At 48.6% G+C, this 23,767-nt stretch overlaps 2 protein-coding genes across 2 annotated transcripts; both read right to left on the bottom strand.

The window, feature by feature from the left end:
- Positions 1 to 1,351: 1,351 nt before the first annotated feature.
- Positions 1,352 to 5,819, bottom strand: LOC144174060 (uncharacterized). The gene is made up of 3 exons (XM_077702479.1): positions 4,748 to 5,819; positions 2,962 to 4,467; positions 1,352 to 2,876 (listed from the first exon to the last, which is right to left on the bottom strand). Exons 1-3 carry the CDS (start codon positions 5,024 to 5,026, stop codon positions 1,788 to 1,790), a joined length of 2,874 nt encoding a protein of 957 aa, XP_077558605.1. The 5' UTR covers positions 5,027 to 5,819; the 3' UTR covers positions 1,352 to 1,787.
- A 1,831-nt stretch (positions 5,820 to 7,650) lies between these two features.
- LOC144174065 (V-type proton ATPase 16 kDa proteolipid subunit c-like) lies at positions 7,651 to 16,372 on the bottom strand. The gene is made up of 3 exons (XM_077702487.1): positions 16,175 to 16,372; positions 13,851 to 14,034; positions 7,651 to 9,633 (listed from the first exon to the last, which is right to left on the bottom strand). Exons 1-3 carry the CDS (start codon positions 16,245 to 16,247, stop codon positions 9,426 to 9,428), a joined length of 465 nt encoding a protein of 154 aa, XP_077558613.1. The 5' UTR covers positions 16,248 to 16,372; the 3' UTR covers positions 7,651 to 9,425.
- Between the last annotated feature and the right edge of the window lie 7,395 nt (positions 16,373 to 23,767).

Raw genomic sequence — 23,767 nt, forward strand, 5'->3', positions numbered from 1 at the left:
GGCTTCACGAATTTCCTGCAGAACTTGCCGAGATAGGATAATGGTGGTTTTGCACGATATCGGATTTAGTAAACAGCTTGGATTACAGTAGTGAGCTACTGATCCCCTCTCAAAATTGTATCAGCAGAGTTTGATGTCTTTGTTTGAGCAACCACGTCATCTGGAAAGCAGACAGACTTCCAGCATCCCGTCCAACATCCCTGGTGTGTGGAAATTTTAATGGGCTGGTGGGAGGTAGTGGGATGAACTCGGAGCCATGGGGCATTCTCGATGTGTGCGTGTTGTTCAGCAGCTGCTGCAGACTTGGCAGTGGGGTGTGGCTCCGAGGTTGCAGATGTAGTGGTTTATCACCTTACTAAGGGGCCTGCCTGATGAATGTGCAGCTTGCCTGGTGAAGCGTAAGGGAAGGACAGGAAGAAAAGTTGCATCAACATTGCCGCTTCCTTTGCAGCGACGTTCCACCAGGCGGCGAAATTGGCGACGTGGGAGGCTAACCAGGCTCGGCGGGCGGCAGCTGGCTTGGCTGAAGGGCTAGTGGCCCCACCTGCACTGGAGTGCAATACTTGCACTTGCAGCAAATGTGCGACACACTTCTGGATGTTACCTTGAAGTCTGTAAGAGCACCGACACCTCGTAGCCAGTGCAGCGTGGAGGAAATAAAGATTTAGGGGGCAGCGTTTGGCTCCATTTGGAACACTTGGTTCCATTTTGTTTGGTACTAAAGAACCGCACTTAGTTGTGGGGTGGAATTGTAGCTTACGCTCGTGGCACTAGTTGGCTGAAGATGGGTGACACGGTCTCCAAATGTGGTGTGTATAAAATGCATCGGAGGTGCCGCATCTAACCACCACGTCACAACTTTCAGTGGACGCTTTTGATACGCACACAACTTGGAATGCAACTTTTCTTGGAATGCAGCTCCTGGTGAACGCTGGACCTGAAAAAGCAATTGGGCTAAATCACGCTGAAAGGAAGACCAACCAGCAGTAAATGTCAGGCCCAATATGGCACCACAAGTGCTTTCGCTTCTTGGCCAAGGAGCCGTTTCATCTGCATCAGTAACCTGGAGGTCAAAGACAGAGAGAGAGGTCCGTACCACTGTCTATGAAAAGCAGTTGCAAACAATTTCATCATAAAGTGGACAGAGAAGTTTACGCTGTGAGTGGCGCAACACATTGACAGTTTAACAGCTGCCTCCTGCAGAGTGCGCTTAAGTTGAGGTTGAAACCTTGTCCGATTCTTTGCCTGTTTTTGTATGTTCTAGTAAAGCAGCAGCACTCACTGAAAGCTGACAACTTAAAATACACCGATTAATTTTTTATAGATGCGCAAGGAGCAGACGGGCACAGTATTCTGTAAAGATAAGGCAAGCCTCACTTTTATTTTGAAAATTGCATAATTGACTGTAAAGGCTACGCGCATGTCTTCAAGATTTGGCAACAACTTTTTTTCTTCCGATGTATAAAACAAAAACACAGGTATATAGATATATTGATATACACATTATATATATAAGTATACTACAATAAAACCCACTATTTACAGGCAGTTGTGCAGTGCTGAACAGAAGCACTGGTGGAATAAAACTCTGGGTGCAGCTCATCTGTCAGAGCCGTTCACCATTGCTCAATACAAGGCAAACCATGCCTTCCAGTAAAACACTGTGCGGTTACTTTTAGAAGGTTCAGAGTATGTGGAATGAGTAATTATTGGAGTTTTAAAAAAATCCAAAATGTGCAGTGTATAAAAATGTGAGGCAACGTTCATGAGACCGGCATGCACACTTCTCACTTCCCCCCCAGCACGTCGTCGAGTATTCCAAAGTTAGAGTTCACGGGGTCAAAGTTCAGCAGGTCGGAGTCGCTATTCTCGATGCTCTCCAGAAACTCTAGGTTAAAGTCCGAGATGCTCGATGTGAATGAAGGGGAGAAGGTGCTCGCTTGTGGAGCTGTGCTGCGTGCCGGAATCTGCAGCTGAGGCAGTGGTGGCAAGGTGGATGGCATGGGGGCTGGTTGCAAGCTCTGCTGCGGCAGCTGGAATGGTGGTGGCCGGGGTGTCGAGCCAGGCGGGTTGAAGTTCAACCGGCTCTGCAGTTGCGACGCCTGTGGCTGGAAGCAGACCTGCTGCTGCTGCTGCTGCTGCTGCTGCATGGCCTTTGCCTGGCCCATCGCACGCTGCCAGTCGCGCTGCTGCTGCGCCGCTGCAAAGTCGGCCGGGCGCTGCGGCCGCATGGTGGCGTTGGTGTACAGCAGCTTCTGCGGCGCCGTCCCCGATGCCACCGAGATGGCGTGCCTGATGGGCCCAGGCATCTGCTGCGAAGAGGTCACCCTGACGGGCATTCTCGAGGCACTTATGCCCAGCTGGCCAGCATTGGGGAACTGGGCAGGGCTGGCGCCGACCGGCTGCATGGGTGCCATGCGGTGCACGAATTGTGCCGTGTGAGGAGCCAGCTGACCAGCCACGGCTTGCATTGCCGGCCGAGTAGCCCTCGTTTGTCCTGGCGATGGCAGACCTTGCAAGGTCATTGGGCTCTGGGTGGTGTAATGCTGCAGGTGGCGCGTTGGCGCCACCGAGCTGTTGCTTTGACTGTAGTGAAGCTGGTGGCTCTTGACGTCCGATGGCGATGAAGACGGTGGCCGCGCCAGTGGTGAACTGGACTCCATGAACGGAGGGAAGCCGGCCTTGTTATCCCGGACCATCTGCGCCTGCTGCGCTTGAAAGTGGGCGGGCGGTCCTCCGACGTTGCTCCGGTTCATGCTCCGCATGTTCCCGCTTGAAAATGCCAGGGCTTCGGCATAGGATGGGTTCGATGATATGTTCAGTGGCGAGATTTCCTTGCCATCTTTCACGACCTGCTGCTGCTGCATGTGATTTGCCTGCAGGAAAAAACAACACATTAGCAAACCTTAGTTCGCAGCCATATTTCCAAAGCTGTGGTCGAACCACAAAAAGGAAACTTACCTGCGCTGTGCTGTGATTAGATGGTCCCATCATCATGGGCGTTTGAGAGTTCATGGGAGATGATATTCGCTTAGGGAACTGAGAAGGGCTTTTCACCAGAGGTGGAGATGGTGCACCACTCATTTCGTTGAACTGGGCCAGGCTTGCCTTGAAGTTATTCACAAATGCAGTTTTTTCATCCGTGCTCGCACTGGCATACTGCACACTTTTAGGTGTGCCCTTCTGCTGTTCTTGTAACCGCAGAGACATCTGGGACACGGCCTGACACCTGGCAACATCGACGGTATTGCTCTGGACCACGTAGGAGCCTGGGGCCCCATTAGGTTTGCCAAACTGAACTCCGGGCAAGGAATTCCCTGGCCGCGCAGCACCATCAGTTCGGAAATTGGACTGTATCGTTGTCGTCAGGGCTTGACCTCCAAACGTCACGCTGGGGTACATGGCTGATGTCTGCATCACCTTGGAAGGGTTGAGGGAGTTGTCCGCTGTGCTGAAAATGGCATTTCGAGAATGCCCCAGTGAGACATCGAAGTTGTCACTGGAAGGGAATCCAGCCCGGGCCACACCCAACCCCATGGAGTGCTTGTCGTGGCCCTGCTTGTGCTGTTGGTGCTGCTCGGCCATCTGCTTCAGCGTCTGGGCAGCAGGACTTGGCTCAGAGAGCTTGAAGTCCAGGTTGCCAATGTTTGATGCCGGAAACTGGCCAGAACGGGGGTTGCTTGGGGAGAAGCCCTGCCGCGTTAGGCACTGTGTATTTGCGGTCAGGCTGTCCATGGGAACCGCAGGTCGCTGTTCGAATGCGGACACAAGCATCTGCTGCTGAGATGCTTGACTCGTAACCACAAAAGGCTCGTTTCCACCAAAAGCTGCCTGTTGCCTGTTTTTCCTTTCGTTCAGGGAAAGGCCTTCATTTTTCTGTGCTTCCAAGCTGTCAGTGTCCTTCAAATTTTCCATGCCATAACTAAAGTTGAAGTCTGTCATTAGGTCAGACGGGTTGGTTATGTCATCGATGAGATGGCGCAAAATCTCGGGATTGTCCACCCACACCTCGGAGGAATCCTCTGGCAGGCCCAGGTTTGGAAACACGTCGAGGAACTTCTCTCCCAGGTCGGCGTTCTCATTCTGAGACACTGCAGCCGTACTGATGCCTTCCTGGGAGCGAGCACAGTCGTTGCTTGCTTGGCTGCAAAACCCGAGGCCATCGTTCTCTTTTTTTACAATGCATAGCAAAGTTGGGACTTGGTTATGGCTAGCACCGGATGATGCTGGAGACTTGGGAGTCATGTTGGAACTGGCTGAGGACTGTTTGATGCACTCAAAGCCAGGGATGTTTTGAATTTGCTGCGCCTCGAGGCCCATCTGTTGCTGACGTGTCTGGTTATCTGGCGCAGTGCTGCTGTTGCGGGGCACCTTGCACGGCCGGTGGTCCTTGTCGTCCGACTGCCCAGCATCCGCACTGGGGTCATGGGATGCATCGATATTTCCTGCCGTCCTTTTGTTCGCCTTCTGGAAAGCATGAAATGGAAACTGCATTATTTAGCATACTAAACGGAGCGTGCGCGAATTCACACCTTCGTGTTAATAAACGAACTTCTCTTATTACTACGCGTTAATAAGCGAACTTCGCTTATAACTACTGCGCTCGGAGGACCACTGATTGAGGGTGAAGTGCCCCGTGTTTCGGTGGTGTGGCCGCAAACCATAGTGGTTTTATCTGCCGCGGTAAAGGGTACGGTTTACGCACTGTTAACATTTAATGAAAACTGCATCTACCAAAAGAGTTTACCTGGAGAAGATTCTTGTGCGTTTCCGCAGACGATGTGGCTGCCCCACCGGATGTGTCCTTCAGCGTCTTGTGTTCGCTTCTTTTGGCTTTCTTCGCCTTTGATTCCAGGTATCGCTGTTTAAGCAACAGCGTTTCTTGTCGCTGGTTCTCGCACACGGCGCTGGCGGTTTGTTCGTAGCGCGGGAGTGTGGCGTTGTGATGTCGGCGGTAGAGTTCGATTCGCCTCCGCAAACGGTCGACCACAGCTTGCCGCTTGGGCGGCAGCACATCGCCCCTCATGTTCGCTTCGCACCCGCTGAGCACACTCACACAAGGCTGTCGTCTGAGCACATCGGCAGCAAGGCTGCCATCGTCTGCTAACCACCTCACACCACGCTGCTCCACACTGAGAATGCTGGCGAGTCACGCACCGGATGTTCTCCACAAGCGCAGCCTGTTCACCGCTTCCCTCACTGTAAAAGGCTCGGAAACAAAGCTTTCGCTCCAGAGGCTTCCAAAGCGGAAATCGCCGCCCCACTTGGTCCCGCACACAAGTTGAACAAGGAGGGACGGCACCCGTTGCGAACGTTGGTCTGCCTCAGCTTGCGTTCCTCACTACGGCGGCTCTGTTTTTGCAGCATTCTTGCACATATTCGACCGCAACGGTTCGCATCACCAAAAAGACCGCCAAGATCGAAACCCTGGCTCATTCCGCGGCCAGAGCTTGTTCAAGTCAGTCCGCGTCGGCCCAGATCACAAAGGAACATCTTCGCTCTGACCTCCTCGGCACCTCCGCCAACGGGACGGCACGGCCATCTTTTACTTGCTTTTGTTTTTGACGGCGCACAGACAAACGCGCACTGAGCTGCTGCGCTGATGCTCTCTGTCACGCCGCCGGATAGTAGAACGGACAGCGCGAGCGACTCGACCGCTGCTGATATGTCGTCGCCTTCTCACAGAGCGCGAACCTTTCGACGAGGAACTTTGCGGAAATGATGGCCCCGTTCGTGTTTCGCAAACAGGCTGGACCTACAGAGCAAAACTTGAAATCCGCCCGTCGGAACGAAAAGAAAACGAGTTCAAATGCTTCGTCACGCACCTACCAGAGGGCAGGCTCGTAATGGCGTTTCTTTTTACGAGCGTACGGCAGATGGCAGGACACACCATTTAGTGGATTCGGAACATGCACTCGTTGCACTCATTCAGATAGTGCAGCGCCCGCCTTGGCACCCGCCTTCGATTTTCGAGTGCAGCGCGCAGCGCCTGAACATTTACCGACGGTTCAGAGAGTGCAGGATGAATTCACGGCTTTCCCTGCAGTTCCCAAGGAGGAGGTGCTGAAGCAGACGACAAAAGTGCAGCACCGGTTGTGCAGTGGCGGCGCCTGCGCTGAATGGCTGAACTAATTCCGAACTGTACGGCTCGGAACCCGCACCCGGCGCTGGTCCTGGGGATCGTCTGCTGCTACTCCGTGTTGAATAGCGCACACGAGCCAGTTTTGCGAGTGCGAAGCCCTTAAAGCAGATTCACAAGAGGTAGTTGGATACTAACAACTAGTAAAAACAAAAGCCGTCATAGTGCCTGCGAATTGAGAATTTGTTTGCATCCAGTAGGGCTCATTACTCGGTTAATCGCACAGATTTCGAGACGAGGTGCGTGTTTTGTGTTTAGGTCAGGTCACAAATTACGTTAGAAGTGCAATGTGAATTATGAAGGGCGCAAAGACGCCTTGCTTTCACGTACGTAAGAAGCTTTTTTACTGCTCGGGTAACTCTACCTACGTATTTACTCGAAGGGCCTTCATAACGATCCCTAGAGAAGGCCTCCCTAGAGAAGGCAGCGTGGCAGGGGGCGGCAGAAAGTTAGATGGGCAGATGAGATCAAGAAGTTTGCTGGGATAAATTGGTCGCAGTTAGCACAGGACCGGGGTAATTGGAGATTAATGGGGGAGGCCTTTGCCCTGGTTGGTGATGATGACTCAAAGGATGCCTCGCATATGCAGTTAAATTTGCTTGGCTTTGAAATAAAATGTTCTCAATAAGTGCAGCAAAATGACGTAAGATAGGCAAGGCATTAATCGTTATGTTTTTTTCATTGAAGTCACTTCACAACTATACATTAAATTCGCCTCGATGACGGCCATTTGATGCAACACCTCACTCTTCGAAGACATATATAAGCAGCCTCGAGAACTTTTGTTCGCATTCATGGGAAACGTACACAACCCTAGCCATATAGGTGGTATTCACTGAAAAGTTTAGCTTTCAATTTCTTCGCTTGGCAACACTGAAACGGCGTGCACCAGCATGCCGAAAAATAATAAAAAAGCACCGGCGTGTGTCGCCTGCTTCGTTTCAACTCTATTCTCAAGGGTGGTGTAAACGGAAATGTTATTTATCGCACTGACATTGGAGTTGAGGCATTACTTTGCGTTCGGTGGGGCAGAGTTTGGAATGTCGAACAAAGATCATGTGCTTAGAATGGACAAGTACCAACATCCCGCGGATCCCGACCTAACCAGTAACGGCACACTCACATGGTTGCCTGCATGCGTGCCTCACCTGTGAATACACTACAAGCGCTGCATGAAAATTTGGGGCACTATCCTTGCAGAAACTGAATGGTGCTTCCATCAGGACGTGCTCGTGGCAAGTGACGAGGTCCACCTATTCATGGTGTAAACCTACCTCTAGTGCATGGGATGCAAGCAGGAGGTTGCGTGTCACAATTGGTTTGCCTGCACTCAACCCTGAAACAGTGTTTACACGCCACTCGTTTGACAGCGTGGCACATGTCCCTGTTAGAACTTGTTCCAAGACAGGACAGCTCAGAATAGTGTCTCCAGAAATTTGAACTAAGGTGTCAATTTGCAGGTGTAGCCACATGTAGTTCGCCCATGCAGTTAAAGAAACAAGCAGTCCAAATTCGAACAAAAAAAAATCTTTATTCATAAAAAAGGGAAAAAAAATAGAACAAGTATGTATATGACACATATATACATACGTACACATACACCACTACTATTTTACAGGGAATCGAACCCATTTCTTCATACCACTTGCCAAAAGAAAACTGCGTTTTGGAGGAAAAATGACTCAACTTCCAAAACAGCTGCATCAACAGATGCATTTGCTAATGCAGGACAATACATTCCTCTATGACGTTTCCACTTACAGCTGGGTTAAACATACATGCGCTCACCAGATCACAGTACTACAGATGTATTTACACAGAAAACCGGTTACAGTCAAAATGTAGACATCTATTTCCGTAAGCATGTGTGCGACTGGTGCCACACTTTAGTTTGGTGCAACACGGTGGCACGTATTCTCGGCACTGTCGCAGCACCCATGACGGCAGATAGCGCGGGGTGGGTGGGGGCCACCAGGTCGATTACACAGCAGACATAAGTAGAGGCCCCTCGCTCGCTAACAGGTTTTTTTTTAGCGCACAACAATTTCGCTGCGATCCACAGTGCGAGAAGGTGGCAGTTGGCGTCGAGAAAACCCTATACATGCAAATGGGAATGCCCACAGTGACCAAGCACACATCGAGAATCTGCAAGACCTGTAATTCAAGTGTCATTGTAGGGCTTATTATGGCATGCAGGCAACGAGGCAACACCCAGCAGGCTTCTTGGCCTTTTGCCCACACAAGCACGTTTTTACAGTCCCTGTGCTTAGCTAGGCCTGCTGTTGGGAGTTCATGGATGAATAGAAGAGCCTGCAATTTGCTCACATGCAACGTGTATTCACAAAAGCACTGCTGCCGTTTTGTTTTAATTTAACACACCTTCAGCTATTTGTGCCTGCTGCAGCCAAAAATTTGTGCAAATTGAAGACCTGGGTTTGGAATTCTCGAATTGCAGGCTGTTCTGGCAAATCCATTTTGGCAAGCCGGATTGCCTAAGCATGCCATGGCTTTTTTTTACTAAGGTCGCCCAACAAAGGCTGAGCTATCTACAACATTTAGTGAAACAGGGCCACCCAAGGTAAGGCTGCTGGGTACTGTCGCTGCCAGCGTGTGGAGATTGTTCCGTAAAATAGCAATAAAAGAGTCAACAACAAAGCCAACTACAAGCAACATTGGTAACTCTTGCAGAAAGAAAAGAATTTGCAGATCAAGATAGCCGGGATAGCCCTCTTTGGAATGTCCACACCTCGCAGCTGGCTACAGCCGATGATTGCCACAAGAAAAAAGCAGCTACAACGCAGATAAGCCTGCAGAAAATGACTGGCCAGTGCAATCTTCGAAGTTTATTTCGATTTGCCACAACCGTACAGCCAGTGCAAGCCAAGAGGCCTAGCAGAACAGCACTGACAGATGAAATAGGCTTCGCGCCGTGGGAAATTTTTAGGAACAGAACGAACGGTACCATGCACGTGCAGGAAGCATTCGATATATAAAAACGGGTGCCTGTAAAGGACTAAACAAGATAGACATCTGTAAACTTCAATAAATATAGCAACGAGCGCAACCTGCAGTACACCGCGAGGGGCAAAGGTGTGGAAGAAGAAACATGGTGGGGACATTCAAACAGTGGCTCGTGGGTCGCTAGAAGGCGGTCGGAAGAAAACAATCGGGGGCCCTTTTCCTCAGCCAAGGGGCGGGGGCATCCTTCACGATGTGGGGGTGGGGACAGAGGAGCGGGATCGGGGGAGGAGGAACAATGGGGTGGAGTGGGTAGGAGCGGCAGCGCTCAACCGCGGGAGTACATGATGAGAGCCACAATGAGACCATACAACCCAAGCACTTCGGCAAAAATGAGGATCAGGATCATGCCGACAAAAAGTCGCGGTTGCTGCGCCGTACCACGAACGCCGGCGTCCCCCACGATGCCGATGGCAAAGCCGGCGGCCAATCCACTCAGTCCTACGCTCAGCCCAGCTCCCAGGTGCAGGAATGCCCTGCAGCAAGACAGTTGCAGCAGTCACTACAGTATTCGCAGTGGTAAGCACGTGAGCAGAATCAGTGGTTAGCCAACATCTGCAAGTCGACCTCCAAAACAATTTTCGTCCACTGGAAGCAGCAATAGAAAAATTATATTTACTGAGCTGGCATGATTCCTTAGCACACATGTAAAACAAATACAGTTGCCACCTGCACTGTTTTTGATCAGCCCCAACAGGTGTATTAGACAGCAGGCCGGTTGCCAGTCCGTACCTGAAACCGGCCATCACTGGCCGGTTTTTTGGACATTGTGCCACGATTATTATTTTTTTTTTTGCGCTTTATAAGCATCAATTCAGCAAACAAGACTATAAATATATGTCGACAAGCTGCGCGAAAACATACGAGTAGAGAAAATACGTGGGCGAGCCACTCTCCCCCGTGATGGAGGGGAACCAAGGGGAGGAACAAAACAAAATGCCGCCGCCAAGGTCAGCTAGTGCCACCACCGCAGCCAGGTGGCACCATGTGTTCACTCAGAAAATACTGATATCCCTGTTTGAAATGCCAGTGCACAAGGTTTGGTCTCGAAAGGCAGCACCATGCAGAGCGATGCTAGGCTTTGTACAGATGCGTTCCCGGCGTAAATCACCAAATCTTTTGCGGTATTTGTCAAGCACTATCTTGTGCCCAATAAAATGCTGCAGAAATGAGCTGCAACCTGCGAGAATCGATGCCAGGACACATTCACCAACGAGCTGCCACGCAACAAAAATGCCTCCGTATAAAAAACGGTGGCATTATGAACAGATTTGAAGCGCTCACATAGTCTGCATGGATGTCAGAGTAAGTGATTTTTTGACATGCACCTGGAGGTCTCATCACAAATCAGGTGCGGACATCGGGTAATCATGAGCGGCATGCTTTTTTTTTTTTTTTGCGCGTGTGACAAAGGCACTGAATATAAACCGTGCAGTGCATAAACAAAAAGGAAACTAGTAAACGCTTTGCAAAAGGCCTTTATAGAATTTAGGACTGCAATGGGACCTCCAAAAACTCAATCACAATAATACTAAATTAGTCTGCAGCATCCCTGCATAAGGTCCATTTTTTCTTCTGGTGAGAGACACGGTTACTAGGTGAATTATTTGGCTGCTTAACCGCAGAGAAAAGAGAACAGCCACCCTGGATAGGCATACCTGCCAACCTGGTGACATAGCAATTCGGAATATCTGCGGACTGGGGGAAGTGGCGCGCAGCACACTAATTTTTAAGTCTAAAAGGATTCATGTTTTCTGACACGCGTTCTCACGTTTTTCGACCCATTTGTGAAAACCGTCAGGGTTGAAGAGTAATGAGCAGCAACTCCATTGGGAAGGGCAGAAAATTCAAATATGTACGATTTCGAGAACACTTGGTAGTGCTTTTGCGGCTTCGAGCCCGCCATTGCACAGCAAAGCAACTACCGTGGTCGTACCACGGGTCTTACTGCACATGACGCAGCAGTCATACAAAGAGCGCCATGAACACTGAATTCGTAACCGACCCATGAACAACATGCTAGAAGCAGGCTTGCAAAGGCAGCAGCGAGTTCTGGATATGGATGCGTAGCCCACCCCGAGAAGACAGAAATCGCAGCTTCGCAGATGGTGATAACAACACTACATATTGCTTTCTCGTGGCGGCGCAGGTACCACAGTGTCGTTTAAATAGATGGTCCCATTTTTTTTCAAAAATTCGTATAATTTCAGGCACGATTCGTAAAATCGTCAGTAGTGTCAAAATTCGTACATTTTACGGAAAATTCGGAAGAGTTGGTAGGTATGGGATAGGCAACAAAAACTGAACTAATCCACTATCACCTTCAGACGAATTTGGCAACCTTCATGGCTGCCAGTGCGAAAACTTTACAGATATTGGAGACAAGCTAATGAAGTAAGCCACCAAGCCTTAGTTAAACATACGGCTGAAGGTAGTTTGTGCAGAACAGTTACAAGTGCTTATAAAAACATGGGTTGGACAGCACTAATGTGAAAATCTAGCCTGGCGCAAGTCCACTCACTTTTGCCTTGCAAGGGTTGAAATGCTGACAATGTGCTGTAATGCAATACGGCTGCCTCTGCAGTGCAAAATTTGGGCGACAAGTAACTGCCACACCAGCCCTTTTCTCTGAAGAGGTGCAGGCGCAATTGCGAGAGAAAGCAAATGCGGGGTGTAACACGAACTGAGCTAAGCTGCCCTTGCCATGGGACAAAGCATATAGCAGCGGGCTGTGAATATCACGCCGTTTGGGGTCTGTTTGAAGCCCTGCGAAACCTTGCACAGGTGGTGGATTTTCCTTTTCATCAGATAAACAGCTGCTGTTGCCAGTAACCAGGGCTGCAATATCCAGTGCAGGAACAATGTCTCAGCCACTCCGCCATTGTTGGGGGCGCTATCGAGCGAGAGTTTTGAAGTTGTACAAAAGCACGATCCTGTTGCAAAACAGCTAACGAGCGACTGATTGTAGGGTTTAGCGCGCCAACGCAACGCAGTTGATGAGGCGCACCGTAGCGGAGGGCTCCGGATTAATTTTGACCACCTGGAGATGTTTAACGTGCGCAAAAATCTCGAACACACTGTATTTTTTGCTTTTCGCCTCCATCAGAAAAGCTGCCGCCGCGGCCAGGAATCGAACCCAGGACCTCGTGGCCAGCAGCACGCCTTAGCCACCGAGCCACTGTGGTGGGTAACAGCTAACGAGTGAGAGTGGTGTGCAACATCAGTGTTCCACGGCACAAGCAAACAACATAGTGCACAGTGTAGGCAGGATGGTTCCCTTGCACAAAGACACGAATTTAGTAAGGTAATATATTTTTTCTTTTTTACAAAGTGGTTCAAAGAAGCCTCAACAAAATGTAAGAACGGTCCATAACTATTACTGCTGGCAAAGTTTCTCAGCTGCTACAAACATGGATATTCCACAGCCATTGCCTTTTTACTGCTTCTGCTGGAAAGTTTTTAGAGCAATTTTAGGAGCTGATTAAGGATTTGGATAGATGTGTGCACTTTAACCCTTTCACTAGATTTTTTTTCCTGACTGTTGCTCACTCCCTGCGAAGGTTTTATTTGTTCATATTTTGTGGACCGTGAAAATTCTAGGCTACTAATGCACTGCAATATTCTCAAGGACATCTGAACATTTTTATACAGGAATATCTCACTCAGTAAAGAAGCTGTATTGATGAATTAGCAGCTAATTAGGAGGTCCAGGGGGGGGGGGGGGGGATTCTACTGGGGGCTGGAAAACTTCCGGTGCATTCGATTTCTTGTGCGGTCTCGGGTGACTGGCAGCCCAGGTTTTTCCCGACGCTTTTGGGCTCGCAGCCAATCATGCAAGACCGCACGAGAAACCGAACGCACCGCAAGTTTTCCAGCACCCAGTAGAATTTGTCCCAGGTGTTTTAAAGACATTTTAGCAAGTTTCCTTCTCAATAAAACTGTACAAAGAGTGGCAGGTGGCTGCTCAAACACAGATAGCGAAATTTCTTTCACTGATAGCATCTGACTCAGCACTGTTGCACTGCTGAAGTGAACACAAAATACCACGAAAGAAGAAACTTGCGTCCCCATCTCTAGTCCAAAATTTTAGCCTACAAGTTCTACGTGTTCATGCGGCTTCTCCACAAATGGCGCAAAATGCCCACAATATTTTTTTACACGAGTAGTCTCACGAGTGAAATAAGAAAGCAACACTAGTACACTTGGAAGTGGCAGGGTGTGCATGCATTCTCCTAACTTACCTCGGGAGTGGCAGTGAAAGGGTTACGCGTGAAGTTTATAAAAATGGCATCGTAGAGCAACATTAAAAATTCTTTGCACGGTAATGCTGGAATGCAAACAATGAGAAGCACCTTACCAGCTTTAAGCCACTAATAAGCTGAGACAACTTGTTTTAGTAACTCTGACATACTTAACAGCCTCGAGATTGCCAAGTAAACAAACTTATTCGGGGCAGTGCTGGATTGGAGTGCTCATGCCCACCAAAAAAAAAAAAAGCTGATGTGCACTACTCTACTTTTTGGCATCTGGCTTTGTAGTGTGAAATACTCAAACTGCACAACACACAATACAAGAAAATAAGAGGGGAGGGTGTTACCAATGGCCCCCAAGAAAGTGCTGCTTGCATTTTACAAAAAAAAGAAATAGAATGCAGCAAACTTTTTGTGGCCAGCAGCAGCAGCAAGGAACTCACGTGAATAGTTTGTAGTCTGGCTTGATGGTGCTGGAGATAAGTACTGCCACGACAAGACCATAGATGGCAATGATACCCGCCATGACCACGGGAATGATGGACTTCATGATAAGCTCCGGCCGCATCACCGACATGGCCGCGATTCCTGTGCCGGACTTGGCTGTGCCATAGGCCGCTCCCAGCGCTGCAAGTGGCAAAGTCCCATATCAGGCACAGCACACAGCTTTGACATTAGCACCTTTAGGCAACACCAATAAGCTGACAGGTTTCTAAGAATCTGATAACAAAAGTTTGCAATTGTGAATTATGACCGCAACTAAGCACTCTACTTACCCAATGTGTTCTGAGGGCTGACCTAGTTACTCAGCACCCAAAAGTGCATCAATACAAGGTCACAGAGCCGAACTTAAGGTTAGAAGTGAATGAGACGCTGTGAGAGGTAGCATAACTAAACCTAAAAATGCCAAACAGTTTAGTGTCAAAGTCACACTTTCTGTAGTTCTGTACGCCGTAGAACAAGGCCAGTCAAAACTTTCCAATTAAGTGCAACTCAAGACACTATGAATAAGGTTGTGGTCTATGCGATTGTCATTGTGGACAACTGCTCTGGAGCAGATCAGTGTTATATATATATATTACAATTCCTATCACGAGAGCAGTGAGGACTGTCCACAAACTGCTCAGAACTTTTCTGGTCAGGCAAATATAATGGGCCATCACATGGTCGCTGCAAAGGGGCCTTAATAATAATGAAAATTTATTCACTTGGAAAAACTCAGCCCTGGAGATTCAGTACGACTTTGATTTTTGTGTTTATATTGGTATTAATAGTCGTACAGTAGGTTCATGCACCATCAAACCAAACACCACGGACATACGAAGATCCACACAGGCAACAAAACGCAGGGTTAGTAAAAAGGCGGCAAACTAAACTACCCTTGAAGCGCCTACCACACTTAACGATGCACGTGTACTGGGTGCCTTTTCTTCGCTTTCTTAATGCAATCTGTACGCAAGGTGATTCATCAGCCAAAATTCCCGACTGAACTCGAACGTAACCCTAGACACCTGAACTTTCGCAGGCGATATTTCCAGTTATCCGGAATTCACGCAGAAAACCACTCAAGATAAGCGGGTAACAATACATAGGCGATCGGTTTGGCACTTCAAAGAGTGCACAAAGTTCGGGTAAACGAAGCTGCAGTTTTCAGGCAATAGCTGGAACTTCCAAAGCGACGCAGAGGGGATGGGTTGTGCCGGTGCCTGCTCCTCACGTGACTGACTGACTGAACGAGTAACTCGGGCTCGGAGCGGGCAGCCCGTTTCCAGGCCACGTTTCATACGCAGCTGCACCGATACCTGCCGCACGGCAGCTAAGCACTGCATCACAATCTGCCGGTTACTATTATCCGACAGGAAACGCCGGCCAAGCGTGAAGCATCGACGCACAACGCAGCTTTCCATGGGCAAGCGCGTGACTTCAAAATCGGTTACGCCCCCCTTCCCAGTTGAACAACGGCGTTTAGAGCTCACGGGGCTGACACTGCGGCACGAAACGACGACCCCAAGCATCCTGTTAATACTATCACTCGTCCCATCAAGCGAGCCAAGACGCCGGATCCAAGTACAGTTACATGGTTTTACGGCGCCCCGTTATCGGCTCGCCACGGAATCACGGCATGCGCAGTCACATGACTGCTGCCGAGAACCGCTCCTGGCCGTCGCCCCCACCGCGGTCGGCGACGGGAAGCGAGAAAAATACAGTTCACCACCAATTTTAGGTGCCGCGCAGAGCAGCCACTTCACACGGATGACGGGGCTACACTCCAGTTCCGAAAAAGCCACTCCCTCAAAACGATTAGTTCGGGGAACGGGCCAGTCATTCAGACCGTTGCTGCCGTGAAGCGCCCATCACTGCCGACTGGATGTAAGCGCGAGCTCCGCATCGGTGAAACTTGGCTCGTTTCGCAGATAAGTGTACAAAGGCTGAGAGTACTCCACGTCTTAAAGCTAAAAAAATCGGGAAAGGATTATTAAAGCTCGGCTGCTCTTTTCATCCCCGCAACAATACGAGCAACGTCAAATGCCACAGCGGAGGGTCGTTCTCAACCGGCGGAGACTATCGGCGAGAGAAAATAAGGGCCATATGGGGGCATCGGCCACCCCGAAACTGAAACAAGGGTGATAAAAGGCGTTCGGGAAATGCGGCAAGTGCTTCCCGGCCGGCAAAAGAGCCGCACTTCATTGACTTAGGCCTAGGGGCACTGGCCGCGGCTGCGAATCGACTGCAGCGGGAGCAGCTAGAAATGCAAGGCTGTGCTCACCGCTAAACGCCATGGCTGCAACGGCTCCCATGACGCCGAAGAAGGGGGTGTACAGAGGTTCCTTGTCGGCCATTGTGATCTTCCTGAAAAATTTTTGAGCGAGAGCCCGCTAGCTGTACAAATCTTGATCGTTCACCGACAACTGCCAGCTGCGAGTTTACGTCTCGCCGAAATATGGCCGATAGCGCTCCCTTGTGTCACGTGACCAAGGGCCCCTTGCCGGAACAGGAAGTGGGTGCCGGCTCCGGCTCCCTGGTTCGTGGCTGTGCGCTTGACGCGTCGGTGACGTAATGATAATGGTACGCGCGATCGTGCCACACAGCACAGCAGCTCAAAAACGAAACTGGAACTTCGACCGCATACCCGCGAAAGTTTGGATGCCAAGCAGGGCGAGAATAAACACTTTTCGCTTAAAACGGGTAAGTTTTCACCATTATTTCTCGCCCTACAGTGCGCCACCACGTGCCAATTTGTTTTGTGTGTAAATAAATCAATGGGCTCACATAATTATAGGAACAAGCTTTTTCGGCAAACGCGTTGCGTCTTCGGCAATTTACACGGCCAAGTCGCTAGCTATGAAACTACCTTGTACCGGAGTTTGGCGCCCCAACTTTTGACTGCCCTATGTGGCAAGTAATTGCCGGAGCAGTGAATGAGCATTTAAAATTATCGACTCCTTATCTTCACCGGCGGATCCGTTTTCCGAGATTACGGATCGACGGCAATGGAGCACTCTGCGTGCCGGATGGCGCTTCTAAACGCGTCCCCGGGGTGAGCTCCGTAGGTGCAATTTCGTCCAACTGTAGCGCATTATGTGTCACGTAAGATTTTAGAGAACTGAAGCTGTCGACTGCGCCTGTTCAAAGCTCTTTTAGATGAAGAGCAGCTGACTCACTCGCCTTGTCCCTCCGGCGTCGTCGTCGTCGGCGGCGGCGGCGTTGTCCACCCCTTCCCCATTCTCGCCGCGCCAGCTGCGCTCTCCGCCGCTCACCCCCTCTCCTCTCCGATAGCGAACACTCTCTCGCGAGGAGCATGGGATTGCATTCGATTAGATTGGCTTGGATTGGATTGGATTGGCTTGGATTTGATTAAAGTGGATTGTGTTGGATTGTGTTGCGTCATAGCCGTGGCACGTTGCGTCATAGCCGCGGCAGACGCGCTGGGGCCGGCGCATATGCAGTACTCTCTCTTCCGCGGTTTCCTCTCCTTCGGGCGCGCTGCGCATATAACCGGTGTGCCGTTCTCCGGCGAAGCAACATCCACGCTTGGCTCAAACACCTAGAGTCCACGCCGCTTTACAAGTACGCCAACGTCGTCATCGACTGGGACCGGCTTACGCAGTCCCCTCAACGTTAACGCGGTCCCTTCGCCGCTCCGCCTATGCGTCGCATCTACGCAGGGGTTCCCGCGAGGGGAGGTGGGAGTTTTTTGTTTTCTAAAAATATGATTTTAAAAAATTACTTCTATGGTCGTAATTACTAAGGCATTCTTTTAGATAAAAATGAGCTTTTCACTGAGTCAGTGTAACAGCAGGAATTTCTATGAGTAAGACCACGCTATGGTAAAACGATGCGGGACGTTTAGAGAAGCATAATTGTCTCTGCGAAAATTCATCTTATGCAGGACATTTCCCACGCTTTGAATAAAATGTGGCAAATTCAAATAACCAGCCGGATCATTCAAGCATTGCGCGCACGCCCATTACCCATGGGCAGTCACAGTTAACCTTTAGAAGTGTACAAACTAGCGGCTCCAGTTTCACGCGTATTCGACCCGTATTCGCAAATTTCCTTTCTAGAAAAATTCAAGGCATCTTTCCAGAGTTATTACTGTTTTCCGCCTTTCTCGGCACTCTGCAAGTTCGTAATTAGATGGAAAGCACCATCTAACATCTTTTTGTAAAATGATTTATTTGACGCCATAAACAGGCTGTAATATAAAATACGCAATGTGCTACAAATCACCATAAACGGACGTAAATATCTTTGAGCAAATGAAAATTCTAGATTTCTGAAGTTTGGTTCTGCTTAGTTGAGACACACTGTACACGTACTAAGTAAAATAATGTCGCTTTAAAGCTAGAGACCGTTCCCCCAATGGTTCAACGGGGGGATCGGGGTTGTCCGCTGGGGCTTAAATTTCTAGTAAATATACTGGCCGGCGGAGTGCTCGCACGTGGAAAAGCAGATTTCTTGTGATACGCAGTCACGTATGTTTTGTTTCTTCTGTAAAGAGTAAACAACAAATCTTTACGTTCTTTTAAGGCGAAAGTTTGGTGATGTTTCACTGCTGCATCACATTTGAGTCCCTTTCTTCGCTTTCGTTTCTTTGTCTTCAAGCTCGAATTATTTCAACCGGCTATCTTTTCTGCTACACCGTGTTTGCGTCCCTTTCTGGCAGGCTGGCACACGCCACAACTTCCCTAGTGTCATGGATTAGTGCAGGAATGTGGTGGGGCTAGTCATCGGGACTCGCGTTGCAGTAACAAGAGACAGGCGCTTGAGGAGTACGTACACATGCATTGTTTGGCGAGTGAGGAGGAGGAGGAGAAATAAACGTTTATTTATTCCTATAAAAGGAAAATTGAGCGCTGGATGATCTTCAGTGTAGTAGAGTTGACCATCCAGGGTGGGTGGCGTCCTTAGTCCAGGATGCCATCGCCCTCAGCTGCTTGTCTGGCCCGAATCACCAGACCGCGCTGGTCATCCAGGACCTCGCTGGACAGCAGGGCCTCCCACCACTCCCACTGCTCCGTCGATGGCGCAAGGACTTCTGGGAGTTCCTTCACACCCTTGCACTCCCACACCATGTGGTAGAGAGTGTTGGGGGTGCCGCAGAACTGGCAGTCATAACTGTACAGACTGGACGAAAAAAACAGTCCTCAAGCCACTGCAGGCTGATAGGTGCGAGTTTCGAATAAGACGTCTCACGTGCTACAGCTGTAGTCGACGCGCAGGTGTTGGTCAGGCTTGTAGTCGGTGGTTTGCAGCTTGCTCGGCATGTAGAGCACCACGTCGACCAGTCGAGGTCGGCGATGCAATGGACGACCACTGAGCAGCGAGCTGGTGGACACGGCTGGCACTGCAGCCTGGCCAGGCTTCTGGGCGTCCTCACGACAGCCACGGGAGACCGCGGATATATACGCCATAGCGGGTGCCCTGCAGGCAGCCTTCAGAATCCTGTTTCTTTCGTCTCGTCCCTGCTTCTGGTTGGTTTGTTGTTGGTGGTGGTCGTGACCCGAAAAATGGCGCATACCCACTTAGGGGGATTGGCCAAGAAGAGTTCTTTTTCCATTGCAATCAATCATGCGATGCAAAATAATGGAGCAGAAGAAAGAATTAGTCTAAGTTCAAGAGAGAGAGAGAAAAAGCACGAACAAACAACAGAGCGAAGTGTAGGAAAACTAGGTAAAAGTCAGCCTAATCGGAATATTTCTAACACTACAAACGAGCTGTCTCCGAAATAAAGGAGTGGATGGCGTTGCACACATCCCTATGGCACCGGCCCAGCCTAGTGCTCCCAAACGACAAAAGCCCCGGTATAGTCGAAGGCAGTCCAAGACGTCGCAGGGGAATCCCCAGCAGCCTTCTCCGATGGTTCGAAAATCGGCGGCAAAAAATGAAGAAATGTTCTTCGGATTCGATTTCTTGGCAAAAGTGGCACAAGGGGGGGGGGGGGGTGGGGGTCAGATTTGCCCTATATGGATACCGATTAAGTGGAGGCATATCACAGCGAAAAGAAGTCAGCGATAGTTCGCACAAGCGAGTTTGGCAGATACTTCTTTTCCAGCGGAATTTGAGATGTTCAAGTTCAGGAGAAGTGTTCAGACCGTGATCAGAGGCATCTTGATTCAACAGGTATTGGCGATAACGTGCCAGAAACACGCAAGAAAACGGCGGAAGGACCTTTACAATCGGTAAAGCCAAAGCTGTTTTAGCTAATATGTCAGCGGTTTCATTGAGGGTTAACCCACAGTGGCCGGGCAGCCAAAGTTGGTTGCCTCAGACTATGGCCCATACCCACGCGGGGGATTGGCCAAGAAGCTTTGTACCTAATCAGGATGTAACCTATATAACTTTAGATCTCAAAATTTATAAAAGGAAATACAGAACAGATTTTTTTATATATATGTATAATATGAAAGTAGAGTCAGGAAGAAAAATTAAATAAATGTGAATGCCTAGCTCGCTAGCAGGAATGCAGGCCTGTCGCCGTAACATAAGAGTGAAGGGCGGATACAACATCCCTGTGGCAGACTCCTAGGGTGGAATCGCGTAGTGACAGAGCCTCGGAAATACAGAGCGGAAGGTACAGGCGCCTAAAGATTGACTGCAGATGCGTGCGTCGCATTGGGGAGAAGCTATTTTCCAGTTCGTCACAGAAAGGGCATTGCGGAGGTGGAGCCAGACCAGATTTATAAATATAAAAATTTAATGGGGGAATTTTGCACAGAAGTTAAGTGATTGCGACGTCGCATACCCTTGATTCACAGAACATCGGCTTCCATGCATGACGAAGGTGGCTGTAACCTCTAGAAGAGAGAAGGGCGTCTTGCCGAAAAGCCTGGAGTAATTGTAAACGTCTAAATCTCGCCCCCAATAGAAAGCTATCATTTGGACATTGCACTACCACAGGGCCACCAAGAGACATACTGGCTAATTGATCAGCCACTTCATTGTATGAGATTCATGCATGTCCTGGAACCCACACTAGCCTAACCTCACAAAGCTCATGAGGAACAAATGACCGGAATGTGCGGATAATTGAAGAATCTTTTACGGATGTTAATGCGGAACACACAGAAAGGGAGTCAGAAAGAATAACAACATGCGAAAACCTATGCTGAAGTTTTTGAAGAGCCAAAATCATTGCCAATAATTCCGCCTGGAAAATAGGAGTGTAATCAGGTAATTTAATTGAAAAGGACCAATCGAGGGACTGGGAGAATATCCCAACTCTAGCCTTCTCATCACTTTGCGAGGCATCGGTAGCAATGACGATATGGGAATGAAGGGTTGACAAATGATCCTCCAGCAATCCATTGAGGATTCCGGCCGGTCCGGCCGGGAAAATCTTTGCATTCGGGGGGAAGATATTGTTAAAGTTTATTTCCACAGATGACAAACTAGTACAAGAAGGGTGAGTCGAGAAAGGTCTGAGTGAAGTGGCTGAAGCCATTACTGTACTAGATCCATCTGAGGGCTCTGGAACCATGGCCACTGAATGCCTTGAAAAATATCATGCCTCAGACGGTAAATGAACTGTGCGTCGTGCAGGGGGGAGTCAAACAATTTAGTAAAGGTTAATACGGTCAATAATTGAAATCTGTAGTTCAATGGAGGAAATCGTGCTTCGAAGTGTAAAATAGGGTTAGCGACATATTTTGACAATCCCAAGCATAGTCGCAAAGCCTTTCTCTCAACGATAAATAGGGGATGTAATTTATACGCCGTACAACCGCAAAATAGAACGCAGCCAAACTTTAATACCGGGCGAACTTAACTCCTATATATCATTAACAGTGTGTCTCTACGCAACCCGAATTTGTAGTTACGTAGCCTGCCGAGTACGCCTGCAGCCCTTTCTCCTTTAGCAGTAACATGTTTAATATGAGGACGGCTTGTAAGCTTGGCATCATATAATATACCGATATACTTCATTTCTGTAACTTGAGGGATGGATTGCTGTCGGTACAATAGGCATAATGATATCAAGATGGTAACCAGAAATACTAAAACAGCACATTTTTTCACATCAAGCGATAAATGTAGCCTGATATATGAGCCAATTATCTAGGGCGACCAGATAGCTTTGTAATCGTTGACACAAGTCATGAATGTCTCTGCCCGATGAGTAAAAAGCAATATCATCGGCATGAGCGTAAGTTGATATACCATCCATAATCGGAATTGATCTGAGAAGAATATCAAAAAGAACCGGAAAAAGGACTAAACCCTCAGGAACCCCACGAAACTGCTGATATTGCGAAGATGATATGTCATCTTTGGAACAAAAGAATGTCCTTCCAGTTAAAAACGCACCAATCCAGGACCGAATGTATAGTGGAATTTCGCTACTCTCTAGATGTGAAATTAATGTAGTATATTCTACACTGTCGTAGGCCTTTGTTATATCCAGAGTAACAAGTGCGCCTACGTGTTTTAGGCTAATGGATAGTTTAACGCGGCTCTCAATGTCAACATAAGCGTTCCAAATAGGATTTTCGGGTTTGAAGCCAATTTAGGTGGGGCTTAAGATCCTTTTGCTTTCGAGAAACCGCATAAGGCGACCATGTAGCATCCTCTCGACGAGCTTCACCAAGTTGCTAGTTAAGGAAATCGGCCTGATGTTATCTGGGACATTAACGAAACATTCGTGTTTTAGCAATGGCACTATCTAACAGAGTTTCCATTCTGGAGGTATCCAGCTACTTTTCAGTGACGTACTATGTTCAGTAAATCCTTAGGGGAATAAAAACTGTAACATTGGCACAGTAATGCCATCTGGCTCCGGAGCAGCCATCCACAGACAGCTGTGAAACAACTTCAGCCAATTCCGACATTGTCACAGGGTTGAAACCAACATTAGAAAGTTGACTGATGAAAGGAACGGAAAAAATAGAAGAAAAACGGGATTGACGTTCTTGTGCAATTTGTTCGAGGGCTTCAATGGACTCCTGTGTTGACAGAACCACTGAATTTTCATTGTAATGCTCTTGTAGCACCTTTCTCAAGCGAAGACACTTATATAGCAATCGCCTATTCTTTGCCTTTGAGAAAGCGGCAAACTTCTGAGTTTTATGGACTTCTTTCGCTTTAGACACTGTCCGTTTGAATATGGCAGCCGCAAGTTTGTAGTTTGTCCAGTTAGACGGGCATTGGTTCCAAAGAACTACCTTCCAAGCCGCCTGCCTTTGAATATACGCCAGCGCGCAATCTTCATTCCACCACGGGCTTCTGCCATCTTTTTTGGAAGAGATAATGAATTGAGAAGTCTTAAAGCACCCGAAATGATGGATGTAACTTGAACTGCTTTGCGTTCCTCGTTACAGGGTGGAATACATTGAACTGCTACCTTTACTTTGTTTTGCATACGGTGCAAATCGGTATGCCGAATCATACGAGTACGTGGGGACCTATAAGGGCACACTATCTCTAATACAATAAAAACGTGGTCACTACCTCACGTTCCGATCCACTTATTCTTCTGGCGTCATTTTAATGCTTCGGACTATTTTGCCGGTTCTCATGTGGTATATTTTATTTTCATTTCATTTTTATTTTAGCATTTTTTAACAAAGAACACGAATGCGAGGGCAAGAACAAAAGGCTGCCCTGTCGCAGCTTGACAAAGGTCCCTGCCCCTGAGTTTGGCAACGGTCACACACACAAGAAAAGAATCCGGAAATTTCTAATTACACAACTAGCAACTAAATACACAGGAATACAAATTTCTACGTAAACAATGGTGCCAGGAAATACAAGCATAAGATAAATTTCACATCAAATTTAACAAACAGAAGTACACAAACTCTAACGATTGGTAGCAAACAAAATTAATGTTTTAACATCACTTAGAACGCAATGTGCAATA

This window comes from Haemaphysalis longicornis, unplaced genomic scaffold (genome assembly GCF_048455015.1).
Source record: "Haemaphysalis longicornis isolate Haplotype H1 unplaced genomic scaffold, Haemaphysalis longicornis Haplotype H1 scaffold_3, whole genome shotgun sequence".
NCBI lineage: Eukaryota > Metazoa > Arthropoda > Arachnida > Ixodida > Ixodidae > Haemaphysalis > Haemaphysalis longicornis.

Coding starts and splice junctions, on each gene's coding strand:
- LOC144174065 (XM_077702487.1), bottom strand. CDS start 16,247: ATGGCCGACAAGGAACCTCTGTACACCCCCTTCTTCGGCGTCATGGGA. Junction 14,035..16,174: donor TGCAGCCATGGCGTTTAGCG/GTGAGCACAGCC, acceptor TGCCACTTGCAG/CGCTGGGAGCGGCCTATGGC. Junction 9,634..13,850: donor CCAGACTACAAACTATTCAC/GTGAGTTCCTTG, acceptor GTCTTGCTGCAG/GGCATTCCTGCACCTGGGAG.
- LOC144174060 (XM_077702479.1), bottom strand. CDS start 5,026: ATGAGGGGCGATGTGCTGCCGCCCAAGCGGCAAGCTGTGGTCGACCGT. Junction 4,468..4,747: donor CGCACAAGAATCTTCTCCAG/GTAAACTCTTTT, acceptor CATGCTTTCCAG/AAGGCGAACAAAAGGACGGC. Junction 2,877..2,961: donor CTAATCACAGCACAGCGCAG/GTAAGTTTCCTT, acceptor TTTTTCCTGCAG/GCAAATCACATGCAGCAGCA.